The 24,147-nt window shown below is 39.2% G+C and overlaps 1 protein-coding gene across 1 annotated transcript in view; it reads right to left on the minus strand.

The window, feature by feature from the left end:
- The window catches only part of si:dkey-192l18.9 (F-box/LRR-repeat protein 7), a 38,210-nt gene that overhangs the window by 11,349 nt on the left and 2,714 nt on the right, over positions 1-24,147 (minus strand). The window contains exon 2 of the mRNA XM_053635836.1: positions 18,082-18,171. Within this exon, the coding sequence (XP_053491811.1) occupies positions 18,082-18,171 (90 nt within the window). The remainder of the gene's footprint in view (positions 1-18,081; positions 18,172-24,147) is intronic.

Here is a 24,147-nt window from a genome sequence, read left to right on the forward strand (position 1 = left end):
GTGGCGCGGGGCTACAGCACCCACTGCACATCACATGTCACACACCAAGTCACATGATCATGAACACCTGAACCATGTTTATGCACTAGTATTTAAGTCACGATTGTATAACACACTTTGTCTAGTGTTTGTTGTAAGTAGTGTTGTTGGTTACTGTATCCATGCCATGTTCCTGTGTATTCTGTATTTATCTACTTTGTGTTTGTTACATAGCCGTAATCATTGTTCTTGTGTGTTTCCCAAGTAATAAAAGACTCTGTGCTTGGATCTGTCTCCAAACCATCCTTGACAAGTCTGTTTTTGAAGGATGCACTCTCAATTGTTATTTATCATGTATGCATTCTTTGGCTCTGTAGACTGTCATTTATTTTTTACACACAACAACCATGGGGTATGCAAGCTTACACACTGATCTATAAATAAGATTTAATCCTGTAGTATCTATTTTATGTTTTGCAGGCCCAGTGACCAAACCAAACCAATCCAAATGAAAAACCCTGGTCAGCTTTGTCCCATAGTCTATCCAAGGTAAACCATATTAACCTCTTTGTAACTAATGCTACTCAACATTCTCTTAGAAAAGAACGAACTGAATTAAGTACTCCGCACCAATTGCCAACCACTGGATCACTACTTCCTAATCAACAGACCGTACTTGAACTTGGGATTTATCCATTCAACTCAGGGTGGCCAAAAAGCAGTTTCCAAAAACACTAATTAGTGTACATGTGTCCCTGACTAGGCAACGGTTCATAGTCATCTAATCAGAAAGGAGATAATTAGCCCACCTACTTGTACTCCATCTTGTATCACAGCTGGCAGGAACATCTAGATCAAGTCTGACTTTGGGCGTGTTTTCTTTAGCTCTATTCTGGGACTAAGTGGCTGTTTTTTCCCCCCTTTCTTTCTTTTTTGAGAAGCTCAGTGTAGACGTGTACGTGTAGATAAAGTGAGGTCAAAAAAGTTATCACAGGAAATCACAGGACTCAACGTTATTACAGGAAAATCATGACGACTGAGACTTCAGTTACATTTGTTTATTATTAAGTATTTTAATCGTACTGGCCTTTTAATTCATAGAGCACATGCTGTAGTTGTTCTATTTTTTCTATTGTAAAGCAGCTTTACAGTAATCTGGATATAAAATTTTAAATGTATCCCTAATGAGCAAGCCAGAGGTGACAGTGATGAGGAAAAACTCCCTGAAGTGGCAAGAGGAGGAAACCTTGAGAGGAACCAGACTCAAAGGGGAACCCATCATCTTCTGGATGACACCAGATAATGAATGAATGTAATGTAATGACACCAGATGGTCAATATAAGTTCCCTGACAAAATATTAGCTGCATGCCTTGTCAATACACTGCACACCTGGATGATTTTAACTTAAAACATAAAACCAGATGGTAAGTTCTTCTGTGCTTCATGTCCAAGCAGAACATAACACTGACATTCCCTGATGACAACTGGAAATAGAGCTGCATGATTATTAATGAAATAGGACTCAATTTTGGGGGCTTAGAGATTCTCACTCATCATATTTTTGACCAATTTTGAAAGGAAAAATGTAGCAGACATTTTCCTAGTGGATGTTTATGAACGATGACCTGCATTCTGAATTACTGATCTACTGCACATTTGTACTCCAGCCCAAGTCCTGAGAAAAAGAACTACTGTTAAGTATAAACCTTTAAACATATTAAGCTGCAAGAATACAGTGTGTCCTCCCAAAGTGAAAAGTAAACCCACAATATTAATGGCTGGTTAAATAATTAGTTGCAGCTATGTTCCGGTTCTTCTGCCGGGAGCAACCTTTAAGACACTTGTGTGTGAAAATCAGTCTAGATAAATGCTCTCTAATGCAGAACCAGTCATAATAAGACCCCATTCATTTGTTCATTTCATACATTTAGTCATTGTTTGTTTAGTAAGTGGAAATTTTATATTCAGTATATAATTGTAAACATTTGTTTGAGACAAATTTGTTCCAGGTCACTACAAGCGAGCATCTGGGTCATTTTAAAATTCATTCACAATTTCCAGCATTGTTTCTCCACTTTTATTTCTATAGAGATTTGATGTGGGTGAGGTTACTTATGCGGTACAGTGTCTATGGTTATTGTTCACAGGAAATAAGGGAGAATAGTATAGCTCTGTTTTGTGCAATGGTTGTTCTATCTAGCGTAAATGTACAAACTGTGCTGAATTGCATGGAGAAACGAACCAAGATAAAAATTTTAAGCTGGAAGGTGCCAATCGGTGACTGGTTCAACCAGCATGGCGCTACACTGGGACACTTTGAGTGTGACCTGTGACCTCAAGCCCATAAAATACTGATAAAAACACAGATATAGGCAGCAACAAATTGAAGCTGCGCCCAATCAGTGGAAGAGTAGGCTAAAACGGACAGGAACACAAGACACTGGCAGGATTGGTGCTGCTAGTCAGCAAGTGTTAGGGAATAAAATGACATATGCGATTAATTTTTTGTCCAGGAAGATTATATATAACCAATTATCCTTCTGGGATTAAAAAAGTCAATACAGTTAAATTGATGGCATGTATACTGGATTCAGCGCTTTTGATATCAGAACATAGCAACTACAGTTTAAAAAGGAAATTACATCTTCAGCAGTTTCAGTCGTTTATTAAATATGACTAAAACCTAACAGCGAAGAAGCACTGAATCTTTTCCCAGCATCTCTCTGAAGCCAGAACATATTAAAGTTTAACTGTACCCACTGGATTTGTAGTGTGTGGAGAATTAGATTTAGGATTTATATCCAAGACTGATTATCTCTTTAGACCGAATAGGAAATCAAATCATAAACTAATCTTCATACCAAAACTAATATACACTCAAGAGTTAAACAGAAAAGGGGAGCCAAAGCAACTGAACACACATATGAGACAAAACATGAAAGAGGAGCCAAGATATCTCAGACCAAACAGAACTGGTACATTGGGGGGAAAGAATGTGTACGTATTATGGAAAGGTTATCGGAATCAAGACATGCTACAAATATGACGTTACCAATCTAACATGACCCGATCAGAATTGCAGAATTATTCTTAATATGGATGTTGTTTATATTTAATCAGACTGCTGTTTGTGAGCATATAATGAGACTCATATCTCTTCCAGCAGTCTGACCTTGACATGAACCGCTAGTAGCTGCACATGGTCGAGGAATCCACATGTTTGAGATATCAAAGAAAAAAAAAACCAAGTTAAACATCTGGACTTTGGTTTGGATGGAGCACATAAAAGAGGGGAAAAATACATGTGAAAGAAAACCTTCTGCATTTCAAGTGGGTAACCACAGCAAGGTATTTTGGCTGCCACTATTTGCCAGTGATTGACAAACCTGCAGGGATCAGCATTTGCTCTCATGAACGAACGTCCCTACAGAGCAATCGTTAGCTACTATATTTCAGTGATTTGAGATGTAACTCATAAAGCTGAAGATAATGAATCACACCCCATTAATGTGTTACTGAATATGATATTAAATGGACAATGGTGGGAAAAGCAAATATGTAAGCCTAATGTCTATTTCAGAAATATCGAAAGAAATGTGCATCTGAAACTTTGTGTTTTTGAAGCATATTTCAGTAGTGTTTTGACATTTAAATCTTATTCCCAAAATATGGGGCCAAGTTAGAGACTTTAATCGGAAACTTAAGTTCTTGAGGTACGTCAATAGTTACGTGGATGAAATTATCCACATCCAGATGGCTAACACAGCGCTTAATTTCATTTTCATGGGGATGGCTAATTCAGATTGTTAAAATAAACTAATTTTACTGTATAGCCTAATAAACAAATGAGAAGAAGAAAAAGATTCAAATAAACATTTAAAAGTAGCTGAATATATTGAGACTGATATATTGTTTCATTCATTTGTGTTTAATTTAAAATTTAAATTTCATACTGCCCTTAAATCACAGATTCAAGTGTTTTGTGTGTCTGTTTAGATCAAACTAGTGGCTTGATATAGGGGGGCACACTGGCTTAGTGGCTAGCATGTTTGCCTCGCAGCTCTGGCATTGGGGGGTTGATTCCCAGGAGCTTGCATGTTCTCCCTGTGCTTCAGGGGGTTTCCACGGGTACTCCGATTTCCTCCCCAAGTGCAAAGACATGCACTCTAGGCATTGATTGGATTGTGCCCTGCGACAGGTTGGCACTAAGTCCAGGGTGTCCCCCGAGTAAACTGGGATAGGCTCGAGGCTCCCCCACGACCCTGTGTAGGATAAGCGGTATGGAAACTGGATGGATGGATGGTTTGATATACTAATACTGCACAAGTTTATGTTCAAGTTTAGAACCATGAATAACTAAGATTGGGTGGGTAGCACTGCTGACTTCAGGCTCCCTGGTTCGATCCTGAACTCAGGTTACTCTCTGTAGTCGCATGTTCTCACCATGTCCTCATGGGTTTCCTCGGGGTTCTCTGGCTTCCTCCCTTCTCTCAGAAACATGCCAGTAGGTGAAATGGCTATGCTAAACTGCTCCAAGGTGTGAAAAAGTGTGTGTGTGTGTGTGTGTGTCCATCATAATCCATGATCCATCATGATCCCTACAAAGAAAGAACAGTCACTGAAGATATAAAGAATAAATAAATTAACAAAATAGACACGAGACATGATTCTGGTTTTGTTGAACTCCTCGAGCGTGTTTTGCGTGCAACTGTCCGAGCAACTGTCCAGAAATGAATTTCAGTACTACCTCTTCTCTATGCATGTTCAACTCAACTCTGAATATGGCCCATAGTGTTTTTCTTTTCAAAAGAATAAAGATATTCTTCCAAGAATGCTCTTGCTTCATCTAATAACGCAATAAAAAAGGAACCATTGTCAGGTCTAATTAGTACATAAGTTGAAGATGATGTACAGGGGAGGATATTTTTAAAATGAAAGACCCTTTTGTATTGTCACTGAGCCAGTGCGCTGTACAAAACCAGTGGAACTGTACAGCATGGAGCAGCTGTGGGCTGATGGGCTTAGATGAACCACCGACTCCCCTAAACCACCCCCCCCACCCCCCCCCCCCCCACCACCCAACCTCAAAATTCTCCCATGTTGTAAGTGCAAAAGTCTGCACTCATGCCAACTATCTATTGCAGTACTGCTTGGCTAGACAGTCAAACCCATCAGGTTCATGCCAGCTCGCTAGTGACGAGTTCCTTTCCATCTGGCTTTTTCATACACTACATTCTGCCAAAGAGTATCCATGAGCACAAGAGGATGTGAGAAACTTTTTGCCACTTGCTGCTGAACTCTCACTGGCAAAAACAACACTGGACGTCACTTCTTCACAATAAGATGAAGGGGAAATGAAATGTGTGACTGAAAAATGGTGTGACACTGTGATGAAAAAAAAAAACACTGTGCTGCCCAAATCAGGCCAAAGAAACTGACTTATATAAAATATGCGGATTTATAAATCTGTCACAAAACTCAGTCAAAAAGTCAAGAGGGAGCATTAAATAAATCCACAAGAAAGGTAAGAGGTGGGGCTGTAGATTAATTGTAACATACAGACAAATATGACACAGAAATAGCCTATAGATAAACACAGTTCTCCCAATGTTCGCCAAAACATCCGACAGCGTTTGTGTAAATAAGTGGAAACTCAGACCACTAAATATATAGCTACTCACTTGCAGTCATGTTTATCCAACTCAATTTCCAACTGAAACCAAACACAATTCAAGCAATTAAGGGTTAATGCTTAGCAAACAGTAAGTGGTTCTCTTGCAGTCTTGGGATTTGAATTCAATTCAAATTCAACTTCATTTGTACAGCCCTTTTAACTATAACCACTGTTACAAAACAGTCCTGGTCAGGGTTTCAGTGGATCTGGAGCCCATTCAGGAGTCTGGGATCTGGGAACACTGGGTGTGAGTTGGGAATACACCCCAGACGCTATGCCAGTCCATTGCAGTTCACTATGCACACAAACACTGACATCTAGGTGGCAATTTATCATAGCCAATAGTATACCTCCCAGTATGTTAGGAGGTGGGAGGACATCAGAGAACCTGGAGGAAACCCACACAAACATGTGGAGAACATGCACAAAAACCCCACATAGGCAGGCGAGCATAAAATCAGATTTACAGTAAACTGGATGTAGATCCCAAATAAGCAAGCCAGAGAACCTCTTCTTTATGACACCTGATAGATGTTCAGATCAGAACACCAGCTCAGAACCATAACCACTAAGACACCACAACCCATCCACATGGCACTGACAGTCGTCTATTCACGATCCAATATTACATTCAGTACGCAAAAGGCCTAGATCACAGTGACCACACAAAAGAGCTTTCATGCCCACTTACTGGAGAAGGAGGACAGCATCCAGACTGAGAGTGCGCAATCACAGTTTGCATTCTGACTTCTTGCTGGAGACAGCACAAAAACAAACAAAAAACATCCCCACCATGAGTGCTGCAAAGGCTTACAGATCCCCACATTCTCCTCTCAGATTTGATTTCAGGTTGCCTTTAATGTCTCCCCAGAGCAGTCCTTGATTTGGGGTTCTTTTCAGCAACCTCATGTCATTTTGAGACCCACATGCCAGAGTTTTTTTTTTCCTCTAAAGCAAGATTTTACTAGTTGTGTTTCAAGTTCTCAGATGTGTTTCTAAGGCAAAGCTGATTTAGTGCCTTAGATAGCTACTCACTAGATTACCCAAGAGAGTGAGCTGAGTTTGTTTGCGTGTGTGTGTGTGTGTGTGTGTGTGTGTGTGTGTGTGTGCAGCCTAAAGCTGAGCAGAAAGCAGTGAGCTGAAAAGCTGTGACGTGATTTGTTTTGAAAGTTTTATGTTACTGTTTATCCACCATGGTAAGGGCACATGCACAAATGAAAAAAGTTTGCATGCACTCATACCCTGGGTCTGCTGTGTTCTGTGAGCAGCATACTGTCAAGATTGGTATACATCTTAAGCACTTTTCTCTAAACTTTTGTATAAGGAAACACCCAAGCACATTATACCCTGATAACTGTCATGAAATCTGAATTGGACTTTAGTGCACTGTGTGCCAAAGTTGATCTCAAAAGCCTGGAAATGTAAAATACACATGAAAACGTGTTATGTCAGCTGGCTTGGGGGGGGGGGGGGTTGAGAGGGTGTTCAAAGGGTGACAGGAACAAAACAGATCAAATAAAACTACAGTGCCCTCCACTAATATTGGCACCCTTTTTAAATATGAGCAAAGAAGGCTGTGAAAAATTGTCTTTATTGTTTAACCTTTTGATCTTTTGTTTAAAAAAAATCACAAAAATACTCTGCTTCCATGGATATCAAACAATTGCAAACAAAACACATGTTTATAAAAATAAATTGTTAAATATAAGTATGCAGCAATACTTTGTGCTACCTCCCTTTGCCAAGATAACAGCTCTGAGTCTTCTCCTATGATGCCTGATGAGGTTGGAGAATACATGGAAAGGGATCTGAGACCATTCCTCCATACAGAATCTCTCAAGATCCTTCAAATTTCAAGGTCCATGCTGGTGGACTCTCCTCTTCAGTTCACCCCACAGGTTTTCTATGGGTTTCAGGTCAGGGGACTGGGATGGTCATGGCAGGACTTTGAGTTTGTGGTCGGTAAACCATTTTTATGTTGATTTTTCTGTCATTTTTTGTATGTTTTGGATCACTGTCCTGCTGGAAGATCCAACCATGGCCCATTTTAAGCTTTCTGGGAGAGGCAGTCAGATTTTCATTTAATATCTGTTGATATTTGATAGAGTCCATGATGCCATGTATCCTAACAAAATGTCCAGGTCCTCTGGCAGAAAACCAAAAAAATGCCCCAAAAAATCACCATATTTAACCGTGGGCATGACGTACTTTTCCATACGGCTACCTCTCTGTGTGCACCAAAACCACCTCTGGTGTTTATTGCCGAAACGCTCTATTTTGGTTTCATCTGACCATAGAACCCGATCCCATTTGAAGGTCCAGTAGTGTAGGGCAAACTTTTTTCTTGAAACCCTTCCAAACAACTTGTGGTGATGTAGGTGACTTCGGATTGTAGTTTTGCAGAATTTCTGACCCCAAGACACAACTAACTTCTGCAATTCTCCAGCTGTGATCCTTGGAGATTTGGCCACTCAAACCTTCTCTTCACAGTGCACTGAGACAATATAGACACACGTCCAATTCCAGGTTGATCATAACATTTCCAGTTGACTGGAACTTCTTAATTATTTCCCCGATAGTGGAAATGGGCATTTTCAATGCTTGTGCTATTTTCTTATAGCCACTTCCCATTTTGTGAAGCTCAACCACCTTTTGCCACACATCACAGCTATATTCCTTGGTCTTACCCATTGTTATGAATGACTAAGGGAATTTGGCCAATGTGTTACCTCATAGTTATACCCCTGTGAAATAGGAAGTCATGGTTGAACAATTTCCTGTTCCTAGTCACCCAGGTGTACTAAAAAATTTAAAATATCACTGGGAATATACTTCAAATATATTTTTTTCTCATATGAATTCATAGGGGTGCCAATAATTACAGCACACCTACATTTAACAAAGTTTTTTTTTGATAAACCTGTGTTGTGTTTGCAATTGTTTGATATCCATGAGATCAGAGTATTTTTGTGACCCTGAGCAGGACAAAGTGGTTACTAAAGATGACTAAATGAATGAACAAGACCATGTGGAATCACAGTTCCTTGAGAGAAAGTATATGTCTCCTTAAACAATGGACAACACATGTCACACACCACCCACACACCATGTGCTTGCTAATAATATGAGGCAAAATGTAATAAAACTTGTAATAAGGTTTCTTCTTGGACAGAGAAGCCCAAATTCTAAAATGGACGAGGTTTGGATATGTAGTTTTATGTCACGCAGAGCTAATTTTTTGACTCCCCTCTAACCATAAAGTCACTGTAAAATATTCCATGAACAGTCTTCAAGCAGTCCATTTAAACCAAATTTGGGAACCCAATAACTTTTGGGATGGCAAACGCTAAAGGGTCAGCTCAGTCGGTTAAAATAGCAAACTCTATAGTTTAAATGGCCTGACACATACAAGCACGCAAAGTTGTGTCAAAACACTTTGAATGTGGATGAGAATGTGAAGGTAAATCAGGGTGTTTTTTTTTCCGATGAGTGCCCAAAACACAACTCAGCCACATTGTGTCAAAACTGAGTGAAAGAAATGCATAGAGCATTCTCGTGCCATAAATATAGAGTACATTTGCTCCAAGCTCGGAGGAGCCAAACCCTCACTTTCCTGCTGGGCTCTCATATTCCTTGTCCAAATGAAGTCTTTCCTGATCCCTGTCCAATAGGCTTATTATATTAATGTTGAATTAGATGGCTGAAACTCTGGATGAAAAATAGAAAGTTGCCAATATAATAAAACTGGTAGGTGTTACTTTCTAATAGATTATTGAGTGAAGAGGTGTGGTTCTCCACTGAGCAATATGACACTGAGTGATAGTTGGATTATACCATGCACACATGGAAACACATAGAATCACTGAAATACTTCTCAGGAAATTTTGCATGTTGGCTTGACAAATTGAATAACAACAAAGCATTCTGTTTTGGTGCCAACTAGGAAGTTCAGAGGACATGGTTATAGAATGAAATTATGCTATTGTACAAAGGGGATATTTCACTAGGAAACTGTTTAGAGAAAATAAAGAGGATGTGGCCTCATATTGAACATTTCATTCCAAAGGGATTATCCAGTATCAGCTGAAGCGCATAGTAATACATTATTGCATTTATTATCTTTTAAGTTTGCTCCATGTGATTCCCCTGAGAATGATCAGAGCGTGTGGAACGGCAAAAAAAAAATGTTTAGTGACCACATAAAAATGTCAGTAACAGGATCCAGTTTGCATCCACCACCAAGTCATAAAGAGAAGCCATCTTCCTTACAAAACGTGCTCAATGTCTTTGTGCTTTACTCTTTTTGTTTATATGAGGTAAACCCATCTCACTCCTGCGTTCTCTCATTTAATCGGCTGCTGGCTTTTATTTGTTTCAAGCAATCTGACTTTCTTGGACAGAAAGGGAACAGAGGAGGGTGAGGTAGCTGAGTGAGAGATAAGGGGGCCTTGGGAAAGGGAAGAGGAGTTGAAGTTGTTACAGGACGAGAGGAATGTATCCTTATGCTTTTTTAAATAACAATGCTTCATGATGTTAGAGAGAGAAAAAAAACGAGGTCCCACATGCTACCTTTCTCATAATACTTATGAAATCTTGTTCGTTAATTATATTTGGACACTACTGTAAGATTCTTAGTAAGAGTTTTATATTGAAGACAGCTGGCAGTAGGAGTAAATGTAGACTCTGTAAACTGAAGGCTAATGCTGAAACCTGATGCTGCAGTACGTGTTTTGCACTCCCACTTAGTGTAACTCTTCAAATCAAGCTTAACACTCTAAACTCACAACGTAAACTTTATATTTACATTTGATCTGTTACAGTTACATTTATTGAGGTGGAATGTTAGTTCCTGTTATCAGTTACATTCATGCAGCTATAAACTGCATTAAGCTCCCTCACCAGCCTCGATTTTTCCTCTATCTTGAAATTAATAGGACATTAAAAAAAAAAAAAATGTTGTTTGTCATGTTATCAAGAAACCACAAAACACAAATTGCTATATCCTTAGACTTTCATGTAATGGAAAATGTAATTTACAGCATTCCCTCTGAATATTACAAAGTGCTGACAGTTGAAATTAAACATCTCATCACAAAATGCTCCAACAGTTAGACAGAAAAAGAAAAAATAGATTTCCTTTAGGAAAGGTTTCGTGGTTAGAACGTTTGCCTTGCACCTCCGGGGTTGGGGATTCGAATACTGCATCAGTCCTGTGTACGCAGAGTTTGCATGTTCTCCCGATGCTTCGGGGGTTTCCTCTGGGTACTCTGGTTTCTTCCCCAGTCCAAAGACATGCATTGTAGGCTGATCAGCATTTACAAATTGTCCATAGTGTGTGGTTGTACCCTGCAATGGGTTGGCACCCTGTCCAGGATGTCCCCTGCCTTGTGCCTTGGATAAGCTCCAAGCTCCCACATGACCCTGTGTAGGATAAGTGGTATGGAAAATGGATGGATGGATTTTCTTTCTCAAAAAGCAACACTTTTAAATGTTTTTTTTTCTCTCTTATTGTTAGGTTTAGATTATGTGAAATGTCTGCCATACAAGTCCCTATGAATATTCTTACTGTTTAAACAATAGTGCATTATAGCAAGTGCATGAAATCCTTTGATTTGTCTTGCCACTGGCTCTATGATCAGAGATTGTGTTATAGAAAGTTAATCAACATCTTCTGACCAATCAGATTTGAGAATTCAACAGCACTATACCATAAAAGCAGTTAGAGTCATTCACTATTTCAATAACACCTGCGCAGAGGTACATCTGAACCTGAGAAAGCCATTCACATATGCATTGCTGGCAGAACACAGTCTAGATTTACAATATAGATGCTTCTTGAAATGTCTAACTAGTAAAGACTGAAAAGTCATTGGTTTTTCTATGCCATAACCACTTAATCAGATGTCATTCACACTCACAGTAGTCACAAAGTGAAACATTTGTACCATGTTGTTTAATTGGAAAAAGAAAAAAAAAATTTATTTACAGTATTCCCTCATCACTCTTCACATCGTATTTACTTAAAAGTCTTTGGCCATTTGCTCTATTACAATCAGGAAATGGTGACTTGTTGGAAAATGGTTGGTCTTGGATGTATATTCTGGTGTTATTTAGAAACCCCCAACAGTAATTTGCACTGTCACTTGACTCTATTTAAAACTCCATTACTTTCAGAGCAGTTTTTGGGGCCCTGTAAAACAAATATCCATTCAGTCCTCCATTTTCTGGCAAGGAGAAGATCAACACTGACACTATGCGCCATGGATATGTTTGTACTACAAAATAAATGGATGAAAACATGGAAAGTGTTGGTATTTGGCGTGTTTACAAGCAGTAGTATGAGAGAATTACAGTGTTACAGATGTATGGAATAGTCCGGAGAGTGTTTAGACTGCTTTGACATGCTTGCCTCCATTGACCCCACAGCACCGAAAGAAAGGGAAAAAAAGAGTAAAGGACCACACTTATTATTCACATAGAAAGGACATGGTACAGTGAGTTTAATTTCTTTAGATGGAAATACAACTCAGCTCTTGACCTAGGAAAAGAGAATATCTGTTATATAAGGAAAAAAAGAGTCATTTGCTTCAGTGTAGAGGAGTGTTTTTGGGTGACTTCAGCGACGTGTGCTTCAAAGATCATCAGTTGGAAAAGTAATGAACAATGATTTAGTGTTCTATTGTTGAGTGTTTCTTCCAGCTGTGCTGACATTCCCACAATTGGAAGGAACACTTGTAATGATAAATCATGTTTCAAAGATAGAACAAATGACTCTGACATAAAAAAAATTATTTAAAAAATACAAAGAGCTGAGTTTCAGGATGTTATGGCCCATAACTATACTTAGAAACTGCTAGTTAATGCTGTTTATAACATTACTGGTTCTAGATTAGACCCTTGAGGTGGAAATTTCCATTCAATTCAAATCATTATTTATCTATTATATGACATTCTGCATATTACCAGTACCATTACTAGTACCAAGAAATGAGTATTTACAGCCAGTCGGCAACCACAACCTGTCTGAACTATCAGCAGTCCTCTGAAGAACATCCTCCTTCCTAAAATCCAGATCTTGTGTCCACAATCCTTGTACCACAAAGCGAACACTCAGGATTTATTTCACTTTAATTTCCCGGACATGGGAGGAACACTTTGGATGTGGTTAAATATAACAAAATCCTATGTGCTGAGAACATCTCCCGGCTTGAGATGATGCATTCATGCCTGCAAAAGTTTAATGTCCATAAATCTTTAGAAGCATTCAATTAACTTGCTTTGCAGTCAGTACTATCCATTACAATAAGATGGATTCTTTATGTTCAGTTATAAAATGATGTATTTTATCTATGCCATTATCTGGGATTATTCTTGTAAGTGTTCATAGAAATAACCTATTAGTGATGTGTCATTTGTGAACAAGTCGACTATTTGAACTGCATCATTTAGGAGAACATTGGGAGCTGATTCATATATTGATATAAATATATGCATATATTGCATATTGGGTAATACCCCCTTTTTTTACACCCTTTACTCAATTAGGTCATTTGCCAATTCCTACCCAGTATCTAGCTGTCCCCTATTACAAAACAGCTACCAATGGGGGAGCGTAACATTTCTTTCTGAACGCATGTTACATCGCAGAGCAGCTGAACACACTAAGAGGAAAGCACTAAATTGCCCTCTTTTTCATGCATCCTTATACATGTCATCCTTCACAACCAGAGAGCATGGCCAATTTGGCTCTCTTTGACTCTTTAAATAGATTTTATAGCAAGCACAATACAAAGTATAGGGTAGAGTCAGATAGGCAAAGCCCAAAAACCTTTGGTAAAAACTGGCAAAGAGTATTTTGGGAGCTGAGAGTCGGTTCTTAATGGTGAGCTGAGCTGACTGCTCTGACTCACTGAAAGGGTCAGAATTTCCATCACTATGACCTATGGCTTGAGTCCAGACCAAGCAAACTGATAATAATAAAAACAATAATAATAATAATAATAATAATATTAATTTGCACCTTAAAAGAGACCAACATAATGTAAATGACGTCAAACCAAATTGGCAGTATTTCAAACAGCATGGAAGGAGAGCCTGCCGAACGATAGAAAATCTCATCGTTACTAGATCAGTCTATCTCAGCATTTCCAGATCAGTCTCTCCACCTTAATTGAAGATAACAAAAATAATCCTAGATTCTTATTTAATACTGTAGCAAAATGAACTAGGTTTAAAACCACCACAGAAACTTGCACACAATCATTATATAGCAGCGATGATTTCATACATTTTTTCACTGGCAAACTTGAAAATATTAGACAAAAAAATTCAGATTATTAATTTAAAACCACACAGTCTTATAACTAACCCTGTAGATAATAATAATAACAATTTCCGATCACAATTAAAATGTTTTCCCCCCTTCAAGAGACCGAACTAATTTCATTCATTTCTTCATCAAAATCATCAATTTGTATACTAGATCCCTCACCTACATGTTTCTTCAAACAGATTATTCCAGACGTAATCAAACCCCTTCTAAAAATAATAAATTCTTCCATTAACACTGGCTATGTACCTAAATCATTTAAACTAGAAGCTATTGAACCCCTGTTTAAAAATGGACCTCAACCCCTGTCAATTTTCCAGCTATAAGTCAATATCAAACCTCCCCTTTATCTCTAAGATCGTAGAAAAGGCTGTAGCACAGCAGCTATGCTCGTACCTATATAGGAATAACATTTATGAAATGTATCAGTCAGGATTTAGGCCTCATCATAGCACAGAGATAGTGCTGGTTAAAGTGCTAAATGACCTACTACTAGTCTCTGATCAGGGTTGTGTCTCCCTTGCTTGTGTTGCTTGACCTTAGTGCAGCTTTTAATACTACTGATCAAACCGTTCTCCTTGGTATACTAGAATGTTGTTGGCATTAAGGGAACAGTCCTCTCCTGGCTCAGGTCTTATTTGACTGATCGCTATCCGTTCGTAGATGTACAGTAAATGGTGACTTTTCTACGCCTACTGAGGTAAAGTTTGGTGTTTCATATGAACAGTTATGCTATGATGGCTAGGACTACAATCGCTATAATAGCTTTAGGACTGTAATTGCCACAAACAGTTTTGCACTCGAGTCTCCATCAGTGAACAGTGAATAAGTTCAACAAAACCAATTTCATGTGAAAACTGTAATGAAGTTTCTTGGTTACACAACTGCACTATTTGACCATGTAGTATTAGCACATTTATAGAAGGGGTTTATTTAAAATCGCACTATTCTGTGTCACCCAGATGAGGACGGGTTCCCTTTTGAGTCTGGTTCCTCTCAAGGTTTCTTCCTTATATCAGGGAGTTTTTCCTTGCCACCCTCGCCTCTTGCTTGCTCATTAGGGGTAAATTCATATATTTAAAATCTACATCCTGAATTTATATATTTCTGTAAAGCTGCTTTGGGACAATGTCCATTATTAAAAGCGGTATACAAATAAATTGAATTGAATTGAATGATAACATCTCGGTTTTCTTTTGTAACTAAGCATTTTTGAACCAAGGAATAGGTTCGTGAAGGTTATACAAAAAGATGCTCAGTTATATTGTAATTACATGGCAGGAAATTTCATATTACTGATCTTAAATTATAACATGGGTCCATTTGACCTTTGGGAAAACATTAAATACACATAAAACAACTCTGTCCCGCTTAATATGTTGCCTTTTCACCGACTATCAAATGGTTCTCATAACAATAACTTCAAATACCAAATAGAAAAATGTCTTATGGTGCTACAAAAAAGGGCTAATAACAACCCAAAGCAGTGAGTTCCTTCATGTACTCTCTGTGGTTAAGCATTTAAAGCCATGCCCCACAGCCACTAGCATGCCAAAGAAAACCATCGATGACAGCCCTTCCCAGGCTAGGCCAGAATTTATAATGCTTACGTTGAACCTGGTTTCACCCCGAGGAATGTGCAGCACAGAGCCTGGAAGTAAATCAGACAAATTCTCATTCCTAATGAACAGCAAGATGTACATGTGTTGAATTAGGTTATTAAAAAGGTGAAAACAAAACAGTCTAATGAACACCTGGTTTGGTAAATGTTCCTCTCATCAAGTGGTACAGCATTGAGCAAACTGATATTTAGGGATAACTTATTGTTTTTCATGTAGCACTTGAAATAAACCAAGTTTATAATTTTTGGATGAGCCAGGTCCATCCACCATCTGTTCTGCCCACAAGCTGAACGATGAAACACCACAGAGTCCATAACAAACCGAAGGTGCAGGTGTTCAAAATCTGTGCTTGCTAAGGTGACCTCCAAGACCCCAATATACCATCCAGGAATCTCTGAATCACTCAAGACTGACCCAGAATGCAACTGGCTATTTTTGATTTACACTTATTTTTCATAAGGAAACATGAATAGCTTGTGCATGATAGCATGTAGACAGCATTTTCATTTTGTGATGGGCAGTGCTGATTTTGAGTTTGGTTCCTTCTAGGACCCTGTAATTTCCATGCAAGATGGGAACATTTTTAACAATTCAACTGTTGTTACCGGTTCAGAAGATATATCACATAACCAACCAATATTCACATTCACAGTCACAAAAGCTGTTCCAAAATCTCCCATAACTGTTCACCGGATTGATATCTGGTGATTACGAACATATGATTTACACCTGTTTTTCACATTCATCAAACCATTCGGCGAGCCCTCGTGCCCTGTTGATGGGGGCAGTGTCATCCTTGAAGAGACCACTCCCATCAGGATAGAAATGTTCCATCATAGGATAAAAGTGATGAGTCAGAAGAACTTTGTATTGATTCACAGAGACAACACTCAGTTAGAGAGCAAGTGGTTTCAAACCATACCAGCAAAGTAAATGCCCCCTCACAACATAACAGAGCCACTGGTGTACATCCCAGAAGCACAGAAATACAGTTCTCACTAAATACCTGGCATGTATTATTGCAATTACAAGCAAAGGCACAAGAAGATTGGGGCAAAATACAGAGTTGGACTCGGCCATACTGGCATCCAGCCTTGGAAAACTGAGTGCCATGCCATAATGAAAACAATGCCCGCCTGGAAGGCTGTTTTGCAAAGAGCAGTGCTTGTGCCCAACCACACGTTGCCCTTATAACTGCACCATTACAGCCACTATCAACAAGATGGCTTTCATTATAGGGACTGATAGTGGTGTAAAAAAGAAACACTGAATTCTTTGGAAAACTTTTCTACTAGTTAGGTTAAAGACAAAACAGGAAGAGGCTGTGCATCTAAGGAGTTAGAAAAGCAGCCTGCCAGACAGGACAGTGAATGTAGACACCTGGGAAATAATGCTTCTACTTTTAAGCATGATTGTTATTTGACGTTCTGTTTATGATTAGTACCTGGAGGGCTTAAATCTTTTATTTATCAATAACCTGACAATGTACTATTAGGGTTGAGCAGAGCATTATATCACAAGGTTTCATTGATTATCCATCTTGTTCGTGTTTATTACACCCATGACTGTATTTCACTTGCACCTTCTGAATCTACAGCCTGGAGTAGGAAAAATTCAGCCCCAGCATCATTTCTGCATACCATTCTGTGTATTTTTTATGACCACTGGTGGTGCTGTTGCGCTTGGTTCCACAAAAAAATACAAAATAATTCACTATAAGACATTTCATAAAAGCAAATAATCTGATGTGGATTACAAAAATGTCATTTTATATCAAGGAATTCTTTCTTTGAATGCCAGGGAGGCTCGATTATTTTCATGATCGATTAGTTGGACGATTATTTTTCCGATTAATGGGGGAGGTATTTGAAAACAAAGCTTCCAGGTTAAACTTGCAAATGCAGTCAATCTAAGAACGAACCCTCTTTGTTTGTGGGTTCGTTATTATTATGATGAATTATTATTATTATATTATTTTAACGCTGCAAGTACTACATTTAGACCAGTGAATAAAAGAACGTTAGATTAAATGAGATACATTAACATTTTATACAGTATCGTTAGTCTATAGTATCTTAATGTTTGCAGCTAATTTAAGGTTTTACAACAATTCATTTTAGTTCAATCGTAATCTCACTCTCAATCTTCCTTTAAGTAGCCAATTAGGAAACAAAATAGTTTCTTGCATTCCAGCGGGTCTAAACCCTTCACTGGCAAACTTGAAAGGACTCATTAAGAAGCTTTCAGAAGAGTGCACATCCAGATAAGACAGTGAAGTTATAAAGTATATGTTTTGTTTTCAATGAGTTGCTATACAAACAGCCTACAGGTGCTTCAGTCTTATGGGAACAACGAGTTAGACAGTGTTTTTAATTTTAGGTTATCTTTGGACACACAAGTACATAAAAAATAGCATTTCATGATGGGGAGTGTCGAGCAGGGAGTTTCACACATAATGAGGACCAGATGCCTTACCTTCACTGGCAGTTACATTCCTGGGAGCTTTAGTGGGTGTATGATCAGTGCCGGAGCTCACGTCGGAGGAAATGCTGGAGCTTCCTTTACCTGTGTAGCCAAAAACACGGTAGAACATGATTCATCACCATAAATGTCTACTTATCTGGATGGCATTGTATCTATTTTTACAATGTCAGGGTTTATTATGATGCTGAATCACCTTAGCAGTGAGAAAGCCAGTGTCTGATTATATATTATATAAAGACGGGGATTGAAGGTTCACACTGCAAGTCAATATTATAACAGATGCCCTAAAAATGTAATCAGACATCCAAGCCTTGTTGGCCAGCCATTTGCTGGATAATTACCAGTGGCATTGTGTGTTATTTTTAATCCAAACTGAAGTTTGAGGTTTTCATGATTAAGGATTTTGAGGAAAACTCATTAGGAATGCACTGGAGATGAGCTAAAAAAATTGTTTTGGTTTATGACTTCCTGCCAGTGAAAGAGCAGCCAGCATCCAGCACTGGAACAAAACATGGAAGAATTTTCTCAGTTTTATCACTTATGGGTTTTTAGTTTTGTTATGATCCCCTATGACAGCACTGCCCTTGACACATTTAAACTTTGTTGACCGCTGAAAGTCCTAGAGCTTTCTGTGCCTTTTAATTCCATGAATTCAGTTATAGCACATGCAAATCAGAAGAGCAAAATAGAAACCCAGATCATATTACCAAAATTATACATTACTATACAATGATAAAACCCTGTATATGGAAATACATGTAGAATGTAACCACATGTAAATTGAAACTGGCGAGGACAGGAAATACTGAAATCTTATGGATTACTTGGGAGCCACTTTAAATGAACAAGGATCACGAAAGAAGGCTTTCTTATTTCGATGAAATCAAAACGATCAAAAGTGAGCAAATGCACTGAATTTGTAAGCTTGCCATAGAATGGTGTGTGTACTGTTTTCATAATATATTAATTAATTTATTTATTCATTCCTCTTTAGTAACTGCTTTATCCTGGTCAGGATCGTGGTGGATCTAGAGACTATGCCATGAACACTGGACACGATGTGACAATATAACCTGTATGAAAGGCCAGTCCATCACAGACACATCCACCATGCACACACATTCATATCTACCGGCAACTTAGTACAGCTAATCCACCTACCTGCCTGTTTTTAGTTCTCAAGAGGAACCCAGAGAACCTGGAGGAAACCCACATAGACACAGGGAAAAAACAAGGAAAAACAGACAGTCACTGAAGGTCAGGAACAAACTGGAGACCCTGGATCTGACAAAACTACCCACCCCAAATTTTTTAATTAATGTTTAATTATTTGGCAGTTGCATTTATTAAAGTGATTCAGAGTGGAGGATGGCTTAGTAGTTAGCACGTTTGCCTTGCATCTCCGGGGTTGTGGGTTTGAATCCCATCTCCGCCCTGTGTGTGCAGAGCTTGTAGGTTCTCCCTGTGCTTCGGGGGTTTCCTGAGGGTACTCCGGTTTCCTCCCTCAGTCCAAAGACATGCTTTGTAGGCTGACTGGCATTTCTAAATTGTCCACACTATGTGAATGGGTGTGTGATTGTGCCCTGTGATGGGTAATGCACTCCCGGACAGGGAGTCCCCTGGGATAGGCTTCAGGCTCCCCTGTGACCCAGTGTAGGATAAGCAGTATGGAAAATGGATGGGTGGATTCAAAAAGGATACAATTCAAGCATAGAGCTCAACATATAAGAATCTTGTTACAGTGTCCAATACTTGTTCTCTGGCAGTCCTGAGATTTGAACTCACTAGCTCACTAATCACTAGCTCATAGTTAAGCCTCCACTGTCCACCAGTACAACTGTCATTCTGCTCTCAGAAGAAAACAGTCCATTTACTAGGATTACAAAAAGACCTTCTTGATCTTTATTTGTCCATAAATAGGGCAGTTTTATGGACTAAGAATAGTAAGCTTAACATACACAAATCTATGGATGTTTGTCTTGCAAATTGAAGAGCTAAATCAAGGGCTTTAGCAAAGACTCTGGCGCCACAAATGCAGAACTGGCAAAAATGTGTGTTCGTGTGTATGTGTGTGTGTGTGTGTGTGTGTGTGAGGGGCCTGTTTTATGGTGGGCCATAAACTCAAACCACCAGTGGCTTTGTGCAAAATCTTGGGCCTTTATTCCACATAAGGCGTTCACCACGTAAACAAGCCTTTCTTCACACGCTTTCTTCAAGTGCTCATCATACCTACACACACAAACACGCAAACATTTTACATAGCCACAATGCTTTGCTGCACCATTACCACCATGTACCACCCACACAGGGATTAGCATTAGCCTTGCTAAATTTCAAACAAGCCTCTAATATTACCACTGGTGTGGCAAAGCCCACCATATTGATAACGCCTACACAAATGCCCCATGATAATTCAGTCATTTCCAGCATCTCTTCTTTGGTAAAGCAACCAGCGCTGTATTGTGGCTAAAATGAGACAGGCTCCCTTCATCATTATCATTGTAAAGACATGTGGTGAAATCACCGAACCAGCACATCTGCTTTGTTTTCCACATCAGGCCCCAAAATGTGACTCACCAAGCAAGTGGATGCAATTTGCTGTGTATTGTCAAATGGCCTCAATTAGTTGAAATTATGAACACGCATAGCTGTTTGTTCAAGTTATTCTATTCTGCACAGCTTCATAATGAGTTGTGAAATTTATGATGTGAAAGTTATAATTATATAGTTGACTAAAGCTACACAACATTCCCCCATCTATGAAATTAAGAAGAGAAACCACAGAAGTCTGAAATTTTCCTTCATTTGCATTTAAGGCTTTTGGCAGACACCCGTATCCAGAGTTTTATCTCATTTTATACAATTGAGCAGTCAAGGGTCCAACAGTGGCAGGTTGGTAGTTCTGGGATTTGAACTCACAACCTTCCAATCAGGCATCCACTGTCTTAAACACTGAGCTACCACTGCCCATGAAAACAGTGTTCCTTTCAAACAGTGCTACTGTCTCCGCCACATACCATGAGCTCCAATGCATGCTAAGTATAAAACCCTAAAAGAGTAATAAATTACAGAACGGTAGTCGGTATATGATTCTGAGTAGTCAGCTGTTTGTTGACTGTGGCCCACACAAATTTCATCATTTGCGTGCCGGTCTTCAATCAAGAGCTCAAGACTAACCTATTGAGCTCAAAGAAGTAATGATTTACTTCAATGGATCGCTCTTTCTTTATTAACTACCAGTGGGTTTTTGTTCCATGTTGAAATGCCTGGAAAAGGAGGCAGGAAAAGGAGTCCATCACTCTATCCTCTATGCATCCAAATAAGTGAGTGAAAGTGCTTCACTCACACAATATGAAGGAATAGGAATATCATCAGTCATTTTGGTGTTACATAAACAGCAATTTCAGATCTCTGAAATATAAGAGCTGAACGGTGAGAAGACATTTGCATGCATTGATCATTCTGAAGAACTGACCAGCTCAGCTTTCGATCCTGCACCCTTCATACATTCTCATTTGGTAGAAGATTGAGCATTGCAGATGTACATGGAAATAAGCAGGACTGAAAATCAATCCCACGTCTAATCCGTTCACCTTGGTTCCTTTCCTTCCCAGTGGTTGAACCTCTTACTGAACCTAAAACCTATCGACCTAAACGTTATCCTCTTAGTCCGGTTAAGCCAGTGAAAAGTCTGGCCTTGTGTTTTGACTTTTCACTGGCTTAACCAGACTTTTGATCAGAGTCACTTCATTAGCAAACCTTTAATAATAGGACTTTATTTTGCCAATATCTAGATCTTCCAAATGATGTGTAAAATATTCACATGCACAAGCAATTCCATTACTCAGGAGCTTAGCACCCATTGACAATTATTTTCCAGTGATCAAATGAGGCAGACACAGCTTGAATTCATGAAGCATAGGTTTGACTCTGCTTCTGAACAGAAACCACAGGCACACCTAATCACTTTCTGCGTATATTTTTTTGTCAGTGGTTTCTGAATTCTGTTTAATTAACGCAAATTCATGGGATCGTTGCATTCGGGAATAAACCCGATCTGTTTTCACAGTCATATTTCACTGGTCTTCCTGTTTAAAATGCAGAAAACTGGGCTGCTTCCCAAAAAACACTGACAAGGATTTATTTCCGTGGAATCCTTCCTATTTTCCTATTCGACCCACCTTTCCAGCAGATACATCCATGACACAACTGACTGAGATGCGAACGTGAGAACACCCTTGAGAGTTTATCACTGCGGTCTCCCCTTCCATTAACTTACACTCACCACGTGCCAATGACACATTCTTCAGAAGTGGTTTGGGAAACGCTCCAGGGCCAAGAGATCTGTTTGCTTACTTTTCTGGAAAACAACCTGTCAAAAACTTTCACCAGTTTCCTGCCTTATGCTTATGTAAGGTGCAAAGAGAGCTTTACAGAGCATTTGTTCACTAAGTGAAATTCAAGACGAGGTCGAGTTCAAGTACAGATGCTCGTGGCACAGATGGAGAGAAATGGCATTTATAAACCCTTGATGAGGTATCACGTTGTGCAGAGATGCACGTGCAAGCCAAGTTACTCATACATGTCTGTAATCCTGTCCAGCTTTAAAGTCTAACCTTCCTGTAGTAACTAATTGAACTGAAATACACTCTGGCTAACATGAAGACTGTCTTGAGAAATGCTCCAGTAGTGAGCCAGATGCTACATTTCTAAATTTGTAGATAATAAATTCTACCCATGATTGGATCCATATGATCTTCTAGCTGTAGATGAAATGGATAAATCAGATTTACATTTTCTCTCCTTTTATCGAGTTTTGACAAGCAATTGGTGTGTCACCTTTTGCTGAAATATAGGGTCAGCATCTGAATTTGGGTCAAACTGGAACTTAAAATATTTGTATTTGGATGTGATTTATTAGCTGTCTCAGGTAAAACATCAGGCTGCCTTACTAAATGGAGTCATTTTTAAGAGCCAGTACAAGCAGTCCTTCTCCATGACAGGACAGTTTGTCCTTATTCACTTTATTTGGCAGATCTGAAGTTAACATACCTTTGTTTGAGTGATTTTCTATCAATTGCCTGTAAGTCTTTGGGATGTGCATTGGGTGTGATGTTGCCCGGTGTCAAGTGCACTTACTAGGGATGTCATGAGAACTGATACTTTGGTACCAAGTCGGTACCAACATTCTTAAAATGTGATGGTACTTGTTTTTCTGCAGTAGCCTTAGTACTGTTTGTAACGAAAGTACCGAAGTTGCGATTCTTCCGGACCTGATGGGGGCAGCAAATACGCGCAAGTGTTTTAGTCGGTCCACAAGTGGTGAAGAAGAAGAGGAACGCCTACAAGCACACGGGAAAAACTACAGAAGTTTAGCTTAGCTTAATAAGTTTAGCTCCGCCCCAACTTGTTGAGAGGAAAGCTAGTATCGGTGTGCAGCCAATGCTATCGTTCATTTCAAACAAAGCGAGGAAACACCTGGAATTTGGCGAAGCACCTGAAAGACGGTCCTATATTATGCTTGTTTGAGGCAGCTGGCATTGTTGCCATGAAACCAGCTAACGTTATGCTCCATGTAATGTTTGCGATAGCTAGTTATTTGTTAACGATGCTAACGCATTGCAGTGTTATAAACTACCTCCGAATGGGCCACCATGCATCGCCATTCAGCCCGTGTCCTGTCAGCTAAATGTAGCCTCATGTCACTAATAATTATTCAAATGTTCATGCTTTTAATAAATCGTTTTGGCCTGCCACCATATCAGTGAATTTAAACTAACGCTTACATTCAGAGTATAAGGTGTTTGTGTGTGTGTGTGTGTGTGCGGCGCACGCATTTAGGAGTGCACCTCCGGAGACTCATTGTTAGACAGTGTTTGATAACTAAAATACCCTCCCCCTCTCCCTCTCTACCCCTCCCATGCCAGTATCAGCCAGAGGAGAATGTCCTCCAGGAGAGTTTTTTTAATTTAATTTTTAAAATTTTATTTTTATACCACACCGTGGTATCGACTTTGGTATCGAGTATCCTGTACTTTTGGTGGTATCGGTACCGAC

The sequence above is a fragment of the Ictalurus furcatus genome, chromosome 1, assembly GCF_023375685.1.
Source record: "Ictalurus furcatus strain D&B chromosome 1, Billie_1.0, whole genome shotgun sequence".
In the NCBI taxonomy this organism is placed as follows: domain Eukaryota; kingdom Metazoa; phylum Chordata; class Actinopteri; order Siluriformes; family Ictaluridae; genus Ictalurus; species Ictalurus furcatus.